Source organism: Zophobas morio, unplaced genomic scaffold (assembly GCF_036711695.1).
Source record: "Zophobas morio isolate AGI-343-1 ecotype UQ-CSIRO unplaced genomic scaffold, CSIRO_AGI_Zmor_V1 ptg000451l, whole genome shotgun sequence".
Classification (NCBI taxonomy): domain Eukaryota; kingdom Metazoa; phylum Arthropoda; class Insecta; order Coleoptera; family Tenebrionidae; genus Zophobas; species Zophobas morio.
This window is the reverse complement of record NW_026972554.1, coordinates 201849-217844: the sequence shown is the minus strand read 5'-3', so window position 1 is coordinate 217844 and position 15996 is coordinate 201849. Positions and strand designations below refer to the sequence as shown.

At 27.1% G+C, this 15996-nt stretch overlaps 1 protein-coding gene, 1 long non-coding RNA gene and 1 other non-coding gene across 3 annotated transcripts; 1 reads left to right on the top strand and 2 right to left on the bottom strand.

Annotated features, from left to right (window-relative positions):
* Nucleotides 1–1010: 1010 nt before the first annotated feature.
* LOC135120928 (uncharacterized) lies at nt 1011–1460 on the bottom strand. Its single transcript, XR_010278792.1, has 3 exons — nt 1408–1460; nt 1274–1356; nt 1011–1122 (listed from the first exon to the last, which is right to left on the bottom strand). It is a non-coding gene; the product is annotated as an uncharacterized LOC135120928 (long non-coding RNA).
* Nucleotide 1461: 1 nt separating this feature from the next.
* Nucleotides 1462–6100, bottom strand: LOC135120937 (COP9 signalosome complex subunit 2-like). The gene is made up of 9 exons (XM_064045263.1): nt 6031–6100; nt 5741–5843; nt 2646–2761; nt 2497–2558; nt 2349–2407; nt 2218–2298; nt 1945–2017; nt 1568–1674; nt 1462–1491 (listed from the first exon to the last, which is right to left on the bottom strand). The coding sequence occupies exons 3-9, from the start codon at nt 2693–2695 to the stop codon at nt 1462–1464; spliced, it is 462 nt and encodes a 153-aa protein (XP_063901333.1). The 5' UTR covers nt 2696–2761; nt 5741–5843; nt 6031–6100.
* Nucleotides 6101–14950: 8850 nt separating this feature from the next.
* Nucleotides 14951–15108, top strand: LOC135120955 (U1 spliceosomal RNA). The gene has a single exon (XR_010278803.1). It is a non-coding gene; the product is annotated as a U1 spliceosomal RNA (small nuclear RNA).
* The last annotated feature ends 888 nt before the right edge of the window (nt 15109–15996 follow it).

Here is a 15996-nt window from a genome sequence, read left to right as displayed (position 1 = left end):
AAGTTTTCTGCGCAAGATTTATTGCTTTTGCTTTTACTATTAATTTTAAAAAATCAAGTAAAAAATATGAGTTTAACGGGTCCATGGTCCTGCAGGGACGGGCGCCCTATAATTTAATATTCAACAGAACTAAAAAAGGTATACCACGCCAAAAATATCGTAAAAAAGAAAATGCTTAACGCTTATTTCAAGCATGGAGAGTTTAATAATAAAATTAATAAATGTATGCATAGCCGAAGAACTAGTAAAAGTGAATAAAGTTTAAAAAAACCGAATATATAAAAAAAGAAAACTATCAAGTTTGTAGAGTCGTCCAAGTAGGTCGCTTGCGTAAAATATTTGAAATACCTTTTTTAAATCCTACTTATAACAAATTATTAAGTTTTATAAATACTGCAGCTTGTAAAAGGCTCTTCTTTTATCATATATCCTTGTTAGAAACTACTCTTGAAAATAACAAATTTTTAAGCACTGAATAGTGTAAAAGAAAGTTACAAATTTTTTTTAAATTTTTATTACTATGTTTTGCTTTTCATGAGTATCTTTCTACTTTCGCAATCGTTGCAGCATAGAATGCTAATAAGTTATGATTAACGCCAGCATCTAAATAGTTAATTTGCAGTGTTTGCTAATTACTAGTCATCTGCCAATAATATGGTTAGCCTTTTCCACTTCCACAAAGTATGTTAGCTGGCAACAGCCAATAAAAGCGCTTTGTCTGACCTTTTTTGTCAATGCAGCTTAAAAAAACGGTCGGGATGATCACGGTGGCTTGCATAACGGTAATAGAAATTACTAATTATAAGCGGGCAAAAAGGAAAAGCGTGAAACTATCTACCCTCCAGTCAACAATTTCTTGTATTCATTATCAATATGATCGATATATTTTTAATTTTAACTCGAAAGATATTTTATTTTTATATATTTAACAAAAACAAATAAAGTTTCAAGGCTTTCTTATTATATTAGTTTTTAAAAATTATTAATATAATAAAAAGAAGTTCGCGTTGTCTTGTTTTATGCTGAAGGTTTCAATTTTTTTTCAATATTTTCACACCAAGCCAATAAAGAAGAAGTAAAGTCATCCTCTTCAGTTGTATTTCTATGGAGAACTCCGTTGCTCTAATAATTTTACTATTTATTACTTCCTTTATTACACTAATAACCATGGTAATATAATTATACTTCCATTTTTATTATTTATTTATATTTAAAAATATGTATCATTTCAGGTATTTTAGTTATTATCAATTTATTACATAATAATAAAAACCTCGTCTACGAGAGCATTAAGGTCTTTATTTAGTATCATTAGAATAATTATTGAAAAGCAGTGTTTTACAGAAATATTGAGCTCTAAAAAAAAAAATATTACTAAAAAATAAATATTAATTATAAAAAATAAACTTTTAGCGATGAATTCGATTTTTATAGTTTTGTATGGTAAAACAAGTTTTTTTATTACTTGCATTTGTGTAGTTTCTTGCAGTTCTAATATTAATAATAATAATAATAGCAATAATAATATTAATAATAATAATAATAAACCATTTATATAATTCTTTACAAGTTCGTCTTTATAAAAATATTCCTCATTTTCATGAAAAACTTTATTGAACTGGAAAAGATTCAAGCTGTTGAAGGCTTCAAAGAGATCATAGAAAGGTCTCACTTCTACGCATATATCCAATAGTATGCGTAAAATTAAGAAAAATAAGTTATTATTGGTTGCTTTGTTTTTTTTATTATTTTTAAATAATAAAGTTTTTCTATATAAAACTAAAGTACAAAAGTTTACATAAAAAAGAACTTTTTATTATAATAACTTCTCTAAAATGACTCCTTTAAAAACTTTTTAAAGTAACTTTCACTCATCCTTATCCTTATTATATTAGTGAAATAACATAATAATTATAATAAAAAAAATATTATTATTACTATTACCTGAATCACTTTTATAAATTTGAGTTTCTTCAGAAGTAAAAGGATTAATACTCGTTTCTTCTACTCGCTTCTTCTATTGTAGTGGTGCACAACAGTAATTATTGACATCATTTATTATTATTATTATTATTATTATTATTATTATTATTATTATTATTATTATTATTATTATTATTATTATTATTATTATTATTATTATTATTATTATTATTATTTATTATTATTATTATTATTTATTTATTTATTATCGGGAGATGAATGAAAAATACGAACATCGAGCATGACAGCCAGCACATAATAAATTAAGCAAGACTTTCTTCTATAATCTGCTGATTGGTCAAAGGCTTGAAAGGCCTAGAATTATAGTAATAATAATAATAGTAACAATAATAATAATAATAAACCTTATAAAAGTAAGCTTTTGCATCCTGATAGCGAGAATCTTTCATAGCCAGTCGGCCGCCTTACATTTTTATATAAAGAGGAATTCAACTTATTATTATTTAATTTAATCATTATTATCATTATTGAAAAGTTTATAAAATAGTGTACCACATTCATAAATAACGCCAATTACTGAAGGGGAAGGAATAGCCGAGTCAATTTTTTCGCATCTTTATTATATTTTTTGGTTTTATTATTATTATTATTACTTTTATAATTATTATTATTTAAAATATTAATTTGTAATTATGCCAAACTTTTCAAAAAGTTTCCTTAAGAAGCTCAACTCATTTTTTTGCGTGTGCATTTGTATTTTCAGCGCAAAAAGCTGCTTTAAGCGAGTTCCCTTCCTTGCAATGTCCTCTTTTCCATCCTTTTCATAATAGTATCAGCATAAGAATAGTAATAAAAATAATAAGCAATATAAAAACTTTTAATTTATATTAATTTTAAAATTATCTATTAATATATACCAAGTAAAAGCTATTAACGCCCTTATAATTATTTTAGAGCCCAGAAATATAATTTAAATTTACTAACAAAAATAATAACCAATTAAAATTATTATAACAAAAATGCGCTTTTGATTGGTTTAAATTTTATAATAATATCTTAAGTTTATTGGTGTAAGTTTTATTGGTATGGCTGACGCCCCAAACTTGTTTCTAACTGGACTTTATTATGATGCTTTTATCTTATAGGTGGCCTTTGAAAATCATAACGTAGTAAATATCGCTAATACTTGTAGCATAGTGAACAATTATTTTATAGCAAGTTTATTATTTTTTTTAAACTTTACAAAACTTTTTATCAGTTTTTTTTATTAAAATAATATTTTTATATATTATTACTTAACTATTATATAAATTTTACTATTTTTTATTTTTATTCATAAAACTATTTTTTATACTTTTATTTATATATATTTTAAACGTTATAAGTTATTATTAATATTAATTTTTCTAATTACTAGTATTTTTAGTAATATTTCCGTTATATATAAATTTTTGCTACGCTAAACTTTAATATTCTTTTTTAGAAATCTTTAATATTTTTGTAAAAAAATTCATTCCTACTTATTAAGTTTTTTTTTCCACTTAATATTTATTATATATACTAAACGTTTTATAAGGAAATTTAAATAATTAAAATATTTTGAAAAAAATTAAACTTATAAAGGAAGCTAAAACTTTTTAAAATATTTAACAAAATGTTCGATGCATAAAAATAAATTTATATAAAACTATTAATTATTAGTTATTATTTAATTAGGTATTTTTTAATATTTAATACTAAACTTTCAAAAAAATTAATCTTTAGAAATATGATTTAGAGATTTCGAGAAGAAAAATAAATTAAAGATGAAAAAAAAACTTTTAAAAATAATTTATTTAAAAAAATATTTAGTATTCATTATTATTTTTCATTAATAATATAAATTTTTCTAAAAATTTAAATCTTTATAAGTTTAATTTAGACTTCGAGAAGAAAAAATAATTTTATTTATAAAACTCTATTATTATTATATTTAAAAGTATTTGGCGTTCATTATTATATATTCATTAATTAAGTAATACAAAACTTTTTTTAAAAATAAAATATTCTTAATTTTAGTTTAGGGACTTCGAGAAGAAAAAGAAATTTATATATATATAACTTTTATAATTATTATTATGAAGTATTTATCATGAATCATTATATATTTGGTATTTTAATATTATATAACAAAAACTTTTTAAAAAATAGTTCTTTATAATTTAATTTAGAGATTTCATTAAGAAAAATAAATTTATATATCTAACTTTTCTAATTTTTAATATATTAAAAAAAATTATTCATCATTTATTATTATATATTCATAAATTATTTTACAAAACTCTTTAATAATAATTGATATCTTCATATTTTTAATTTAGAGGAGACAAGGGAAAAATAAATTTACATAAAAACTTTCTTTATTATTTATATATTTATAATTTATATAATATAAAAAACTTTTAAAATTAAATTTAAGGAAATTCCATCTAAAGATTTTTGATTGCAAAAAAATATTGAAAATATTCATGAAATCCAAATACTATATTTACCGTTTCTATTATAAATAAAATATTATAACGCATATTACCTACAAAAATGCGCCAATCGTTACAATTGAATATTACCAACTATTATCCAAATAAACTGAAGAACTAAAATAAAATAACAATCTTTTTTTTTATTTTCCCTCCAGAGCAAACTTTATAATGATTTTTGTATACACAAAAAAATAAAATATAAAAATATTTTCCAATATTAATTCTTAATGATTTTTTTTTAAAATAATTTATTTTTCGTAATTTTATGTTCAATATATTATTTTTATATTTAGCGATATTTATGTTTTTATTATTTATTACATTTTGTTTATTTTAATAATGTTTATTATCATACAAAGTTTGCTTTTATTTTATTTTATATTTGCTTATTTTATAAGATTGTGTTTATTATATTTCTTGACATAAAGTAAGCTCTCTGTATGTAATAATTTTAAACTTTTTACTCTTTTCTAATAATATTTATAATTTTTTTTTAATTTTCAAATTTATAATAACTTCTGCTTGCATTATTACTAAACTAATCTTTTTTTCCACTTTAGCAAATTATGAAAATTATTTATTATATATATATAAAAATTTATAAAACTTTTTAAAATATAAAAATAATTAATGTATACCATAAAAAAACAGCAACTAAATAGTAATTTATAAACAATATAGAATTACAATTAAAAAAGATAATTACCTTTTCAAAAAGTAAAATAACAGTAGACTGTTATATTTAAAAGTAAAATAAATAAAAGAAGCTAAATAATTGTTGAGATTCTTATAAAAAATAGAAATCTGAGAGAAATTAAAAAGAATTGCTAACGATCGCACAGCGCTTTTAAAAAGTATAAAAAATTTCAGTAGAATTGTTAAGTTTTTAGATGTTATAAATTTATAACAAAAATATTATAATGAAATTTTTAAATAGTAAAAATAGACTAAGTCAAGTATTGCTTATAACCAGTAATATAAATAATATTGAAAGTAATCGCACACTAATTTTTAGAAATTAAAAAAGTTTGAGCAAATCAGTTAAGTTTTAGATTACATAATAATTTTATAACAAAAAAATAAATAAGCTTTTTAATAGTAAAAATATACTGGAGCTACGTATTCCCTGTAAACAGTATTAGGATTATAGTGTTAACTATAGCACTACATATTTAAAAGTATAGTAATTTTCAAACAAACTTTTGAAGTAAAAAAAAAAATTTTGGGATAAATTTATAACAAAAAAATAAATTTCAAATGATTTAAGGATTAAATACTGGAGTTAAGCAATGTTTATAAATTGCATCTAAAACTTTTTCAAGTTTTTCATAGTGTTCTAATTTTAAATAATGCTCTGCTGCTGCAAAAGACAACTTTGCCCTAAAAAATAAATTAAACTTCATTAAAAATTAAAAGTCATTAAAAAGCGTTTAATAAAAATCTATAATATACTTGAACATAATAAAAGTGATATTCACGACAAAAAGAATTACTTTCATATGAAATTTTGATAAATAAAAAATATAAAATTAAAAGTAAATCAAAGATTATATACAAAAGAAGTAACCAAACATTCTGGTTTTGCGATGAATCAACTAAATTGTAAGAGGCTTCAATAAATTCAATATACTTTGTACTACTTTTAGCTATTATTAATTAGATTGTGAGTGCTGCTAGAAATTAATAATAAAATCCCGTATAATTTCCAAAATTATAAGAAGAGTGTAATCTAAAGAAAGGTATCAAAATTTAAAAACCGCGGCAAGAAATTTGCAGACAAAAAATTAATAATTTTTAATAAAGTTAGTTTATAAATAAGAGTTATAGCTTTTCTTTTGTAAAGAAAATATTTTAAACTAATCAACGCAAATAATTATAAATAAAAAAATATTTTTTTAATAAAAATTAAAAATGTTAAAAAAGCGTTTATATATATGAAAATATATATTAATTATTTAAACGCGAATTTAAACTAAAAAAAAGTTAGTATGAGTAATAAATAAAATCTAAATAATAAAGAAATACAAGTGCTATGGTATCGTTTAACTAATAAATGAAAAAGATTATTACAAAATCTGGGATTATAAAGAATAAAAAATTATAAAATACGTATAAAGATTTTTCTAATCAACAATATGACGTTGTTTATATTAAAAATATAATAAAATTCAAAAACAAGTTCAAGTTAAACAATTTGTATATAAGAAAGTATTATTATAAATTTTCAGTTATAAATTATAAATATTAATTTTTAGAAGTGAAATAAAACTTGCCCAAATCAGTAAACTTTTGAATCGTTGAATCGATATGAGCAAAAGAAATTCCGCGCGTTGGTTTACTGACGCACTCCAACAGTTGTTTAAACTTTTATTAAAGTATTTATGTAAAAAGCTAAAGTTATTATGGAATTTATTTGTTTTATTAAAAAAAATTTAAATTTTGCACGACAAACAAAAAAAAATACTAATTACTTAAAATATATTAAAAAAAATTGGTACATAATTAAATGCTTCTTCATCTCGAGACAACTTAAATGAAAGCTTGACAAGTTGTTTAAGAATTTTAAAGTAATACTCATCTGTTGATCATAATAAAAACAGTACTGATAAAGTAAATCTTTGTAATACTAGCACCCTTTACTAGATGATTAGAATTTGTTTCTAATAATAAATCTTGGAATTTACCAAAGGCAACATGGGCTGGTAAGTAAAAAAATTAATAATTAGAAAGATAAGGAGAAAAATAAAAGAACATCCATAAATTTTTAAATCCTTGGCTTCATAATATTGTTCTTCAAGAGGGTTTCTCACTAACAAATTAATTAATTTGTCAAACTAAATTTAATATTTTCTTATTTTTAATTAAAAATAATATATTTATTAGCTTATTAAATATATTTTAGAATAAAACCAATATTTTAATTTCAAGAGTAAGAACCTTCCTCCTCAGAACCCGAGCAGGAAAAACTGTCTGTCAGGACAGAAAATTCTTCACTAGACATAATAGTCTTAAATAAACGCCGTCGTTTCGATTAAAATACTAAATATATTAGGAAGTAAACTGATGGGATTAAAGTATAATTCAATATAAGCATGTAGAAGTTTAATGTAGCGAAAGACCTCTTTACTTTCAAATGACGCTATTAGTTGTAAAGAAAACCTCTTAACTACTCGAAATGTTGCAAAAAAAAATAAATTTACGCGTTATTACGTTTTTTAAGATGAAGCTTACCGTCTTCCTTGAAATAAATTTTTTTTTTTAAATACAGGAACTTCATAAAAAGTAAATTTATTTTATCCAACGTTTACTAAGTGTTTACTTGTTTGTTGTTTGTTCATTCAATATTCTCAATTTTATTTTTTTAATAAAGGCTTTCGTCATTTTCTTAATATTTTCCATTAAAGTTAATATCAATGCACGACACGAGATATCTTATATCTGTAAATAAGCAAGTTATGTAAATGAGAGAAATTGGAAAAAATTTAATCAACTAATCTACTTAGAAGCAAGGGAACATTTACAACGTTTCACCTGTAACTTTACAGTCTTGTAGATATGTATTATCTTTTTTGTTATTATCCTTCTATTTAAAATTATATTTAGATAAAAAAAAAAATAGAACTTTTTATTATAATTTAGGTTGAGGTACGTTGGAGGTATAGTCACTTTAGAGTTATACCAATACGTATTATTTTGCAGTGTCTTTCTTTTCATTACATGTATTCTTTCGTTTTATATGGAATTGTAATATTATAACAAAATTATTGTTACTTAACGTTAAAACAAATGAAAAAGCAATTTTGCTTAGACATCTAATTTAGTTAGTTTAATTCTTACGAACAATGTAAATTTTGTATAACCAATATTGCGCCTTATTAATACAAAGTGTAAAACATAAAAGAACTATGTGTTGTTACATTGCCACAAGCAAAATATTAAACATGTTGTCTTATATTTTTAAATTTTATAGACTAGGTTTAATTATTACGTTAATATTATAAACTTTACAGTACACGTTTTAAATTTTTTGACAACATATCATTTTGCTCGTATCTTGATATATTTATAAATAAATCAAGGTATTCTAGACAAATTGTGTTAAAGAAGTCTCGTACACGAATGCATTACCATAAATTCGTTAAGTTGACTCAGTTTGAATTATGTTCCATCAAATCTTTTAAAGGGGCTTTAAAATAAACATAGCAACATTTAAAAAGCAAGGGCACCGTCCCCCTGATGTCGAAAAAGCGTTTGACTGAGTTTTACACAAAGGCTTGCTTTACAAGCTATGCACCGTAGCCCTTTTTACTATGCTTTTTGTCGTGATCAAACCTTACCTTGAGAGCCGCGTCTTTGATATATGCGCTCACCCATAAAACCACTGACAACCGGAGACCACAAGGATCTCTTTTAGCACCCTTGCTCTTTGCAATTTATCTACGCAACGTGCCACAGCCTAACGAACCCCACACCTCGATTGCGTTACATGCTTATGACATGGCAATTTATTCCTCTTCAAAATCACCTACCCTCTTGCGCCAACGTCTGCAATACTACCTAGCGACGCTTGCCAACTGGTATCGTCGTTGGAAAATTACTATTATTAAGGAGAAGAACAAAGTCCCTCTTATCACAAAAAAGCGCACTAAATTACCGCCGCTGACCTTTAAAAAAAAGGTAATTCCTTGCTGTCCTCAGGCTTAGTACTTGGGGGTCATTATTGACAATAAGCTCTCGTAGCAGCCGCACGTAAACTATATCGCGGTGAAGGTCAAGGCGGCGGTTTAACCTTTTCACCCTTTACTTTGTGCTCGAAGCAACCTCTCGCTGCACAACAAAGGACGCTTATATTTTTGTTGTGCATCCGACTGATCATGACCACTCGTCTACTGCCTGGGCCTACAACTCATTGGCAAATAGTCTCTTCTCTTCAAGTGAGACAAAACTAGCAGTTACACCTTACGACGGGGGCGCCGTAGTTTGTTCGCCACAGTGCCTTACATAAAGAACTCCAGATTGAACCTTTGGGTAAGATTTTTCGACGCAATGCTATCGCCCACCTACGATTGGCTCATTCAGCACACCAGTCGATAACTGACAAAGGAGGTCAACTACGAAATCTGAGCCTGCGCACGCCATCACCAACCGCGCAGTGGTCTCTAAATATATGAGTTAGGGGTAGAATTATTTTAATACATATATACATATGAGATTGCTTTTACGCAAGCTTAAGCTAATGTGTACAATATCACCCTATTGAGAGTGGGGGCAGATCCGATGTTTTCTATTACGACCCGATCGAGCACCCAGGAAACATTACAAATAAAAAAAATAAAAAAAAATTTAAAGGCAATCAAAAAAAGATAACAATTCACTGCGGGTTATAGCTAATTATGTTGGCATATTATTCTGCGTAGATGTTTCACTTCACACAAGCTGTAAAAGCAAGAGAAACGATCTCCCAATAAAATTAAAATGTAAAAAGCAGTATTATACGGCAAAAGAGCAGGTTACTTTTATAAAGAATTAATAGTAGTAGCTATATTCAATATATATATATGAACAAGTAAACTAAAAAAAGGGTTTATTTTTAATGTATATAGTTCTTTAAATAAATTATTATACTTTGCAGAATAAAAAGTCAAGTGTACATCAGCAAGTACATTAACCTTAGTAATTTGGTTTTGTACTTAATGCCTGCATTACTCTTATTGTACATTAAACTTACCGTGTCAAGAGTGTTTCTAATCTAGTAAGTCATTAAGCGCTTTTTGGTATACAACGAATTAAAAATTCCATCATCTAACCCTTCCTATTATAACAGTTCTAAAAATCTAAATTTAAAGCAGAATCTCTTCAAGTTAAGACCGATAAATAATCCTACAGTTCTTCGCAATCTTTAAAATACAAGAGAAGTACTAAAAATCCAATTTTTAAAAATGCATGGGTTGATAAGCAGTAAGGTTAAAATTGCAAATAGTATTAAAAAAATTCAATTTTGCGCTCTATACAAAAGTTTTTCCTCACAAGTAGTTAAGTAAGTTAAAAAGATAAATTATAGCTTCACCTCGTTTATTACTGTCTGGCATTTCCTTTCGGCTATCCTATTACGCAAAAACTGTGAGGAAAATATTAGTTAACCTCTACTAGTAAAACCAACAAGTTTAAGGAACAGATTTCCCTTGTAATATTGCAAAACAAAGTTTATTCTCTACTCCTTTTTTAAATTTAAAATTATTTGTAAAGCATCACACTTTAGTATCACTTTTATAGTGGAATACAATTGCAAAACAAAACAACCAGAATATACACCAAGCAAAAAGAGTATTTGATCGCAGCATAAAAATTGAACTTTATAACTTTTAACAATCCGTGCGCAATAGTGCAGTAGATATATCTTTACTGTTTTACAATCACAGACAGTATCCACATTGTGTACGGAAAATTTTGAGAAATTTAAAAAAAGTAATCGGGTTCATATTTTTATAGCTTTAAAAGGATTTAACTTTTTTTCTACGTGGAGTTCATAATTTTATGCTTCAGAGACTTTAGTTCCCTAAATACTTAAATTTGTTAGCTTTTCTCTGTTCAGTTCTAATTTTTTGATGTTTTTATCGTAAAATAAAGTTTTACAAATTTTTTATAAATAACTCTCCATTCTCTTTTAAAACACCATTCCCTCCGTGATCGGTATAATGAGTTTCAGATGTAAAAAGTAGTTAAAAAATATTAAAAAACCTATTAATATAGCTATAAAAAAGATATTATACTATATTCAACAAACCATTCAAGAGCTCTGCAGACTCACTAAATAATTAGAAACACGCTCCTAAGCAGCATCTTAAAAAAGATTTCGCCCCTAATTAATACAATAAAACTCTACACCAATTATCAATAGTCATTAAAGTAAAGGACGGCGTGTAGAAGTGATACAAATTATATAAACATGATGCCCTTATTTATCACGATACACTAATATGTAAAGAAAAAGGAATATTTCTAAAAGATGAAATGTAGCCCAACTGGGTGGTAAGCACGTTTTTTGTCCCCTTATGCATTCCTCTCTTTCTACTTGGTTTTCAAGTTTACGTGCCTCATGTCATAATTTTGATAGTACGACAAACGATGGCCACGCCAAAATACCTGTTGCAATCCTTCTCCTTTAAAAAATCCTGATATGAAATGTATTACTACTATGAAAAATATATGTGATGATTCCTAATATAAAAAGTATTTGTAGTTTGTTAATCCGAGTAAGCTTTAGTGGTATATTTCCTTTGCATGGCAAAGTATTTTTCGTTAAACTACATTATGCTCCAGTCTCACGAGAACCCGCTCAACGTAGAGTTAATTTTAAAAAATATGTAAACTGCTAAGGTAATCTAGTATACGATATAAACTTATAATTAAAGCATTAACAATATTAGTATTGAACTAATTCTATATCCTTCACATATAGCGTCAACTTTTTAAAGAATGTGCGAGGCCATGTCAAACACACAGAAGCAGACCTGAAGAACTTCTTCTGGGCAAACGCCATACAGTGAAAAACTTAAAAAAGGATTATTGAGATTTTACTCCTTACTACCAGGGCGCATTCTATAATAACGGCAATAGGCAAAGTCATATCAAAAAATTTAATATTCTTATGTATGTTTTGTTAAACTTTTAAGTAAAGGGAGTCTGCTGTTATCTACTGTATCACACTCAATTTAAAAGGGTACATACGCTTAACAAAAAGCTAATATATGTTATATTTGTAGCACATTAGCATGAATAGTATGTACAAGTTAATAGTATGCCTCTGTTACTACCAATTGAGAATTCGAGTACAAGTCTTTTCTTTCTTTTCCACCTTAAATTTAGTTTTTACTTAGTTTTATTCAAAGTAACTCTGTAATAATTGGTACATTTCTACACAAAATAAAGCTAATGTAGTCTAAAGGTTAATAACATATATTTTCTCTATATTAAAAATGCGTTATACATACCTATATAATTAGTAAAATGGTTATATAATAGGAAAAGGTTATGATGTTCTAAAGAAGTAATAATGAAAAAAGTTAAACACTGCGATGTATTATTATCAATTATTAAACCGTCTATTCTTAAATTAGAATCTTTACTAGATTCACAATGCTTATATTCTTTTAAACATTGCTGGAAACGCTTTTACTAGGTGATAAACTTGATAAATAACTAGGGGGCCTAGTTTATGAAATACATATAACCTAGTAATTTCAGCAGTTTAAAAGGTAGACGGTGGTATGTATTTGGTTAATTAACCTTGACACTAGAGCACCCGAGTTATCTATTGAAGTTAGGTTTTTAAGCTTTAAGAATACCCCTTCAGGACACCCGTAGCTCTCCCTATTTTGTAAATCGGACTATGATTTCAAAATTCCCACTGGTGTTTACCTTTATTTTTGTTACCTATGTTAAGGCATAAGAAATAAGTAGCAATTAGTGTGGCCATAAATGAGTTTCCAAAAAGTCAGCAAATGATTTCCAATTTAAAAGGGAGTCCGTATTCTTACTTGGGCAATGTCGTTTTTAGCTTAAGTAAAGATTATTTGTAAGTCTAGATAGGTTAACAGTTTGGCTTAGCGAAATAAAGATTGCATTATTATACTATTAATCTGCTAAATTAATTAGAGTCAGCTCTAAATTAAAGTTAACCGTTAGTATATATTGTGGTATACTAACACACAAATGTGCAATTTTTTCTTTTTTCTTGAATTTGCATTCCGCTTTTTAACGGTAAAAATTTATCAATATGTGCTGAAAAGGAATGGGTCTTATGGCATGCTATAAGAATCCTGGCTCTACCATGTGGCATGTCGCCGTTAGGTTTTCCAAACTCCAAAAAAGCGAATTTTGTCCGAGCTGGAGTACTTATATATAATAAGTATAATTTATTAATTTTTCGTCAAACTCAAAAGCTAAAAAGTCGTAAATTAAAATAAATATCGCCTTATTAACGCTTACAAAGATTTTACTCCGAGCTACATTTCATAAAATTTTATTTAAGAATAAAGGCTTATCTTTTAGTGAGTTTTTAGAAAAAAGCTAATTTTACTTTATTCATGCTTTATTACTTTAATTAGGTAGTGATACTTTAAAAAAGTAGGAGCATTTTAAATTTAAACTAAATTTAATACCATATTAAAGTAAAGACTTTGTCTTTCTAACTTCGATATCGTATGTAAACCATGCTGTATTTATAACTGTTTACGTCATCACAAACAAATATGGTGGGCTAAATAACATATTAAAAAAGAGCGAAGGCCTCATTATTATTACGTTTATATTTCCTTATTTTAACTTTTTTTTTTAAATTTAAGTTGCTAACTATATTTTGATAATTGGGGTTATAATAAAATTTTATAAATTTTTAGCTCGGAATGCGAGATAAAATAAGTCAAAGTGGGATACTTCGATACAACGGGCATTTATACGCAGTCGAATATAAAGTCTCCCAGAAAGCAAGCCCTATACGCCCTAAATTAACTTATAAATGATTAGATGTTTCCTCAGTTTAACCATTTAAAGTTTACGAAGGCATAACCAGGCTTGTTTTGAACGAAGGAAAGCTCATACAAGTATTACCAACCCAGTTCATTAACGACCGTGTTTTAAGAAACTTAACTTTCAAAGCTTCCCAGTAAACGAAATATATTAGCAAAAAGTTTCGTTTTTTTTTTTGCAAGACTGTCTTAAGGGATGGCAGTTGAAGACTTAAATTAATCAGATACTCTTTAACTATTTTTCAATAGTAAAGTTATTTTATATTAAGTGTCACTGATCATGGACCTGGGATACAAAAAAAAAAAATTATTTAAGTTAGGAAAATAATATTCGATAATTAAAAAATAAAAAAGAAGTAGTAAATCAATCTAGTTGAATACATTCTCCTCCCTTGCAAACTCAACTTTAATTAATACTTGAACATTCAAATTTGAGTTTGATTTTAAAAGAATACAATAGCATACCTACTTCTACGCACTATTTTTTATAGTTGGAAAATTTAGATTAAGTCGGGGTATTACAAAAACGAACGCATTCGAAGATATTAAGCAACCTTTTATTATAAATTTATCATAAGTTGATAAGTACTTCACCAACCTTTCCTCCTTAGTTTAATAAACTGCAAAAATAAATTTTTAATTCAGAGATCCAAACTTAAGTAAACTGGCATAAGGTTCTCAAAAAGATTTATGAAAAGAAAATAATTATTTATATTAAAAACTTATTAACCAAATTCAGCGCTAAATAAGTTTTTTAATGTTCAAATATCGTTACTATTCCAAAAGTTAACCATTTCTAAGTGCAAAGAACAAGAAACCAAAGCTCCAAAGAAAGTGCAAAGGTATTGCTCTAGCGGGCGACCAAAACCAGCTAAAACTTTTCTACACATGTTCCAAGTTCCCACTTTTTTTCTAGTCCTTAATTTACTATAAATATCATGGGTTTTGCGGGTGTGCTCTTCACTTACCTGGTGCGGTCAGTTCGTGATCAACGAGGCGTACTGGCTATACGGTGGCGTGCCATTGCACTGGGGCGTGCGCTGTGTATCATCCCCTAAAGGGGGACTGGAGCACATAATTTATGTTAGTTGGGCGCTTCGCGTTCGCGCGGGCGCCCGCTAAATAAAATTTAATTTATTAGTAAGCAAGTTTCAGGTAGCGGGTTAGCGGCTATGCCTCTCTTACCCTCTCACAGGGCTCCGCCATCTGGTGGGGGGGGACAGCGAGTGGGGAAAACGGGATGGGGTGGCCGTTGGGATTGTTATTATCTTTTTATAGTGCACTGGAGCGCTTTGACCCTTGGGCCTGTGAAAGGTGTGGGGCCGTCTTCTCCTCGTCCCTCGGTGCGTGTTTGGCTTGTTGTGCCATTCGCCTACTCTTGTGAGGTTACCCAGGAGGGAGACTGCTCTGAACTGAACGCGGGGGAAGGGGAGGGGGAAGGGGATGGATGGTAAGTATGAGTGGTTGCGTCCCAGGTAGTGGTGTCACATAGAGTTGCTTAACGTGCAAAGTGGTTTGTCTAACCCAACGTGTAGGCGTATAAACGATTAACACGAACAAAAAGCTTTTAGTGTATAATAATAATGATTTATTTTTATAGTATATATAGGGCAGTGCAGCTACTCGATATTAAACTAAGAGTTTTTATATTACGTAAGTAGCAGAGCGGTTTTGTCAATTTATTTTCGAGGGTAAAAAGTTGAATATTTTTAAGCTTGGCTTGTGTTGATATCTATTTTTTATCGGCGCCTTATTTTGCATGTTTCTGCTCTGTAATAAATAATAATTATGTCGAGCTTGGAATTCAACAACGTGCGTACTCAACTAAAAACAAAACCCTTATAAATGGTGACCATCAGAATTCTAACTAAAATTTTTTTCTAAACGTGTCAGATTACTTAAAAGTGGTTCTTATCCCTCTTGGGACAAAAGGGAAGGAAAAAAGAAAGCATTGTAGAGAGTAACAGTACGTGAATAGGATTAGAAACATATATCTTTCCAATTTA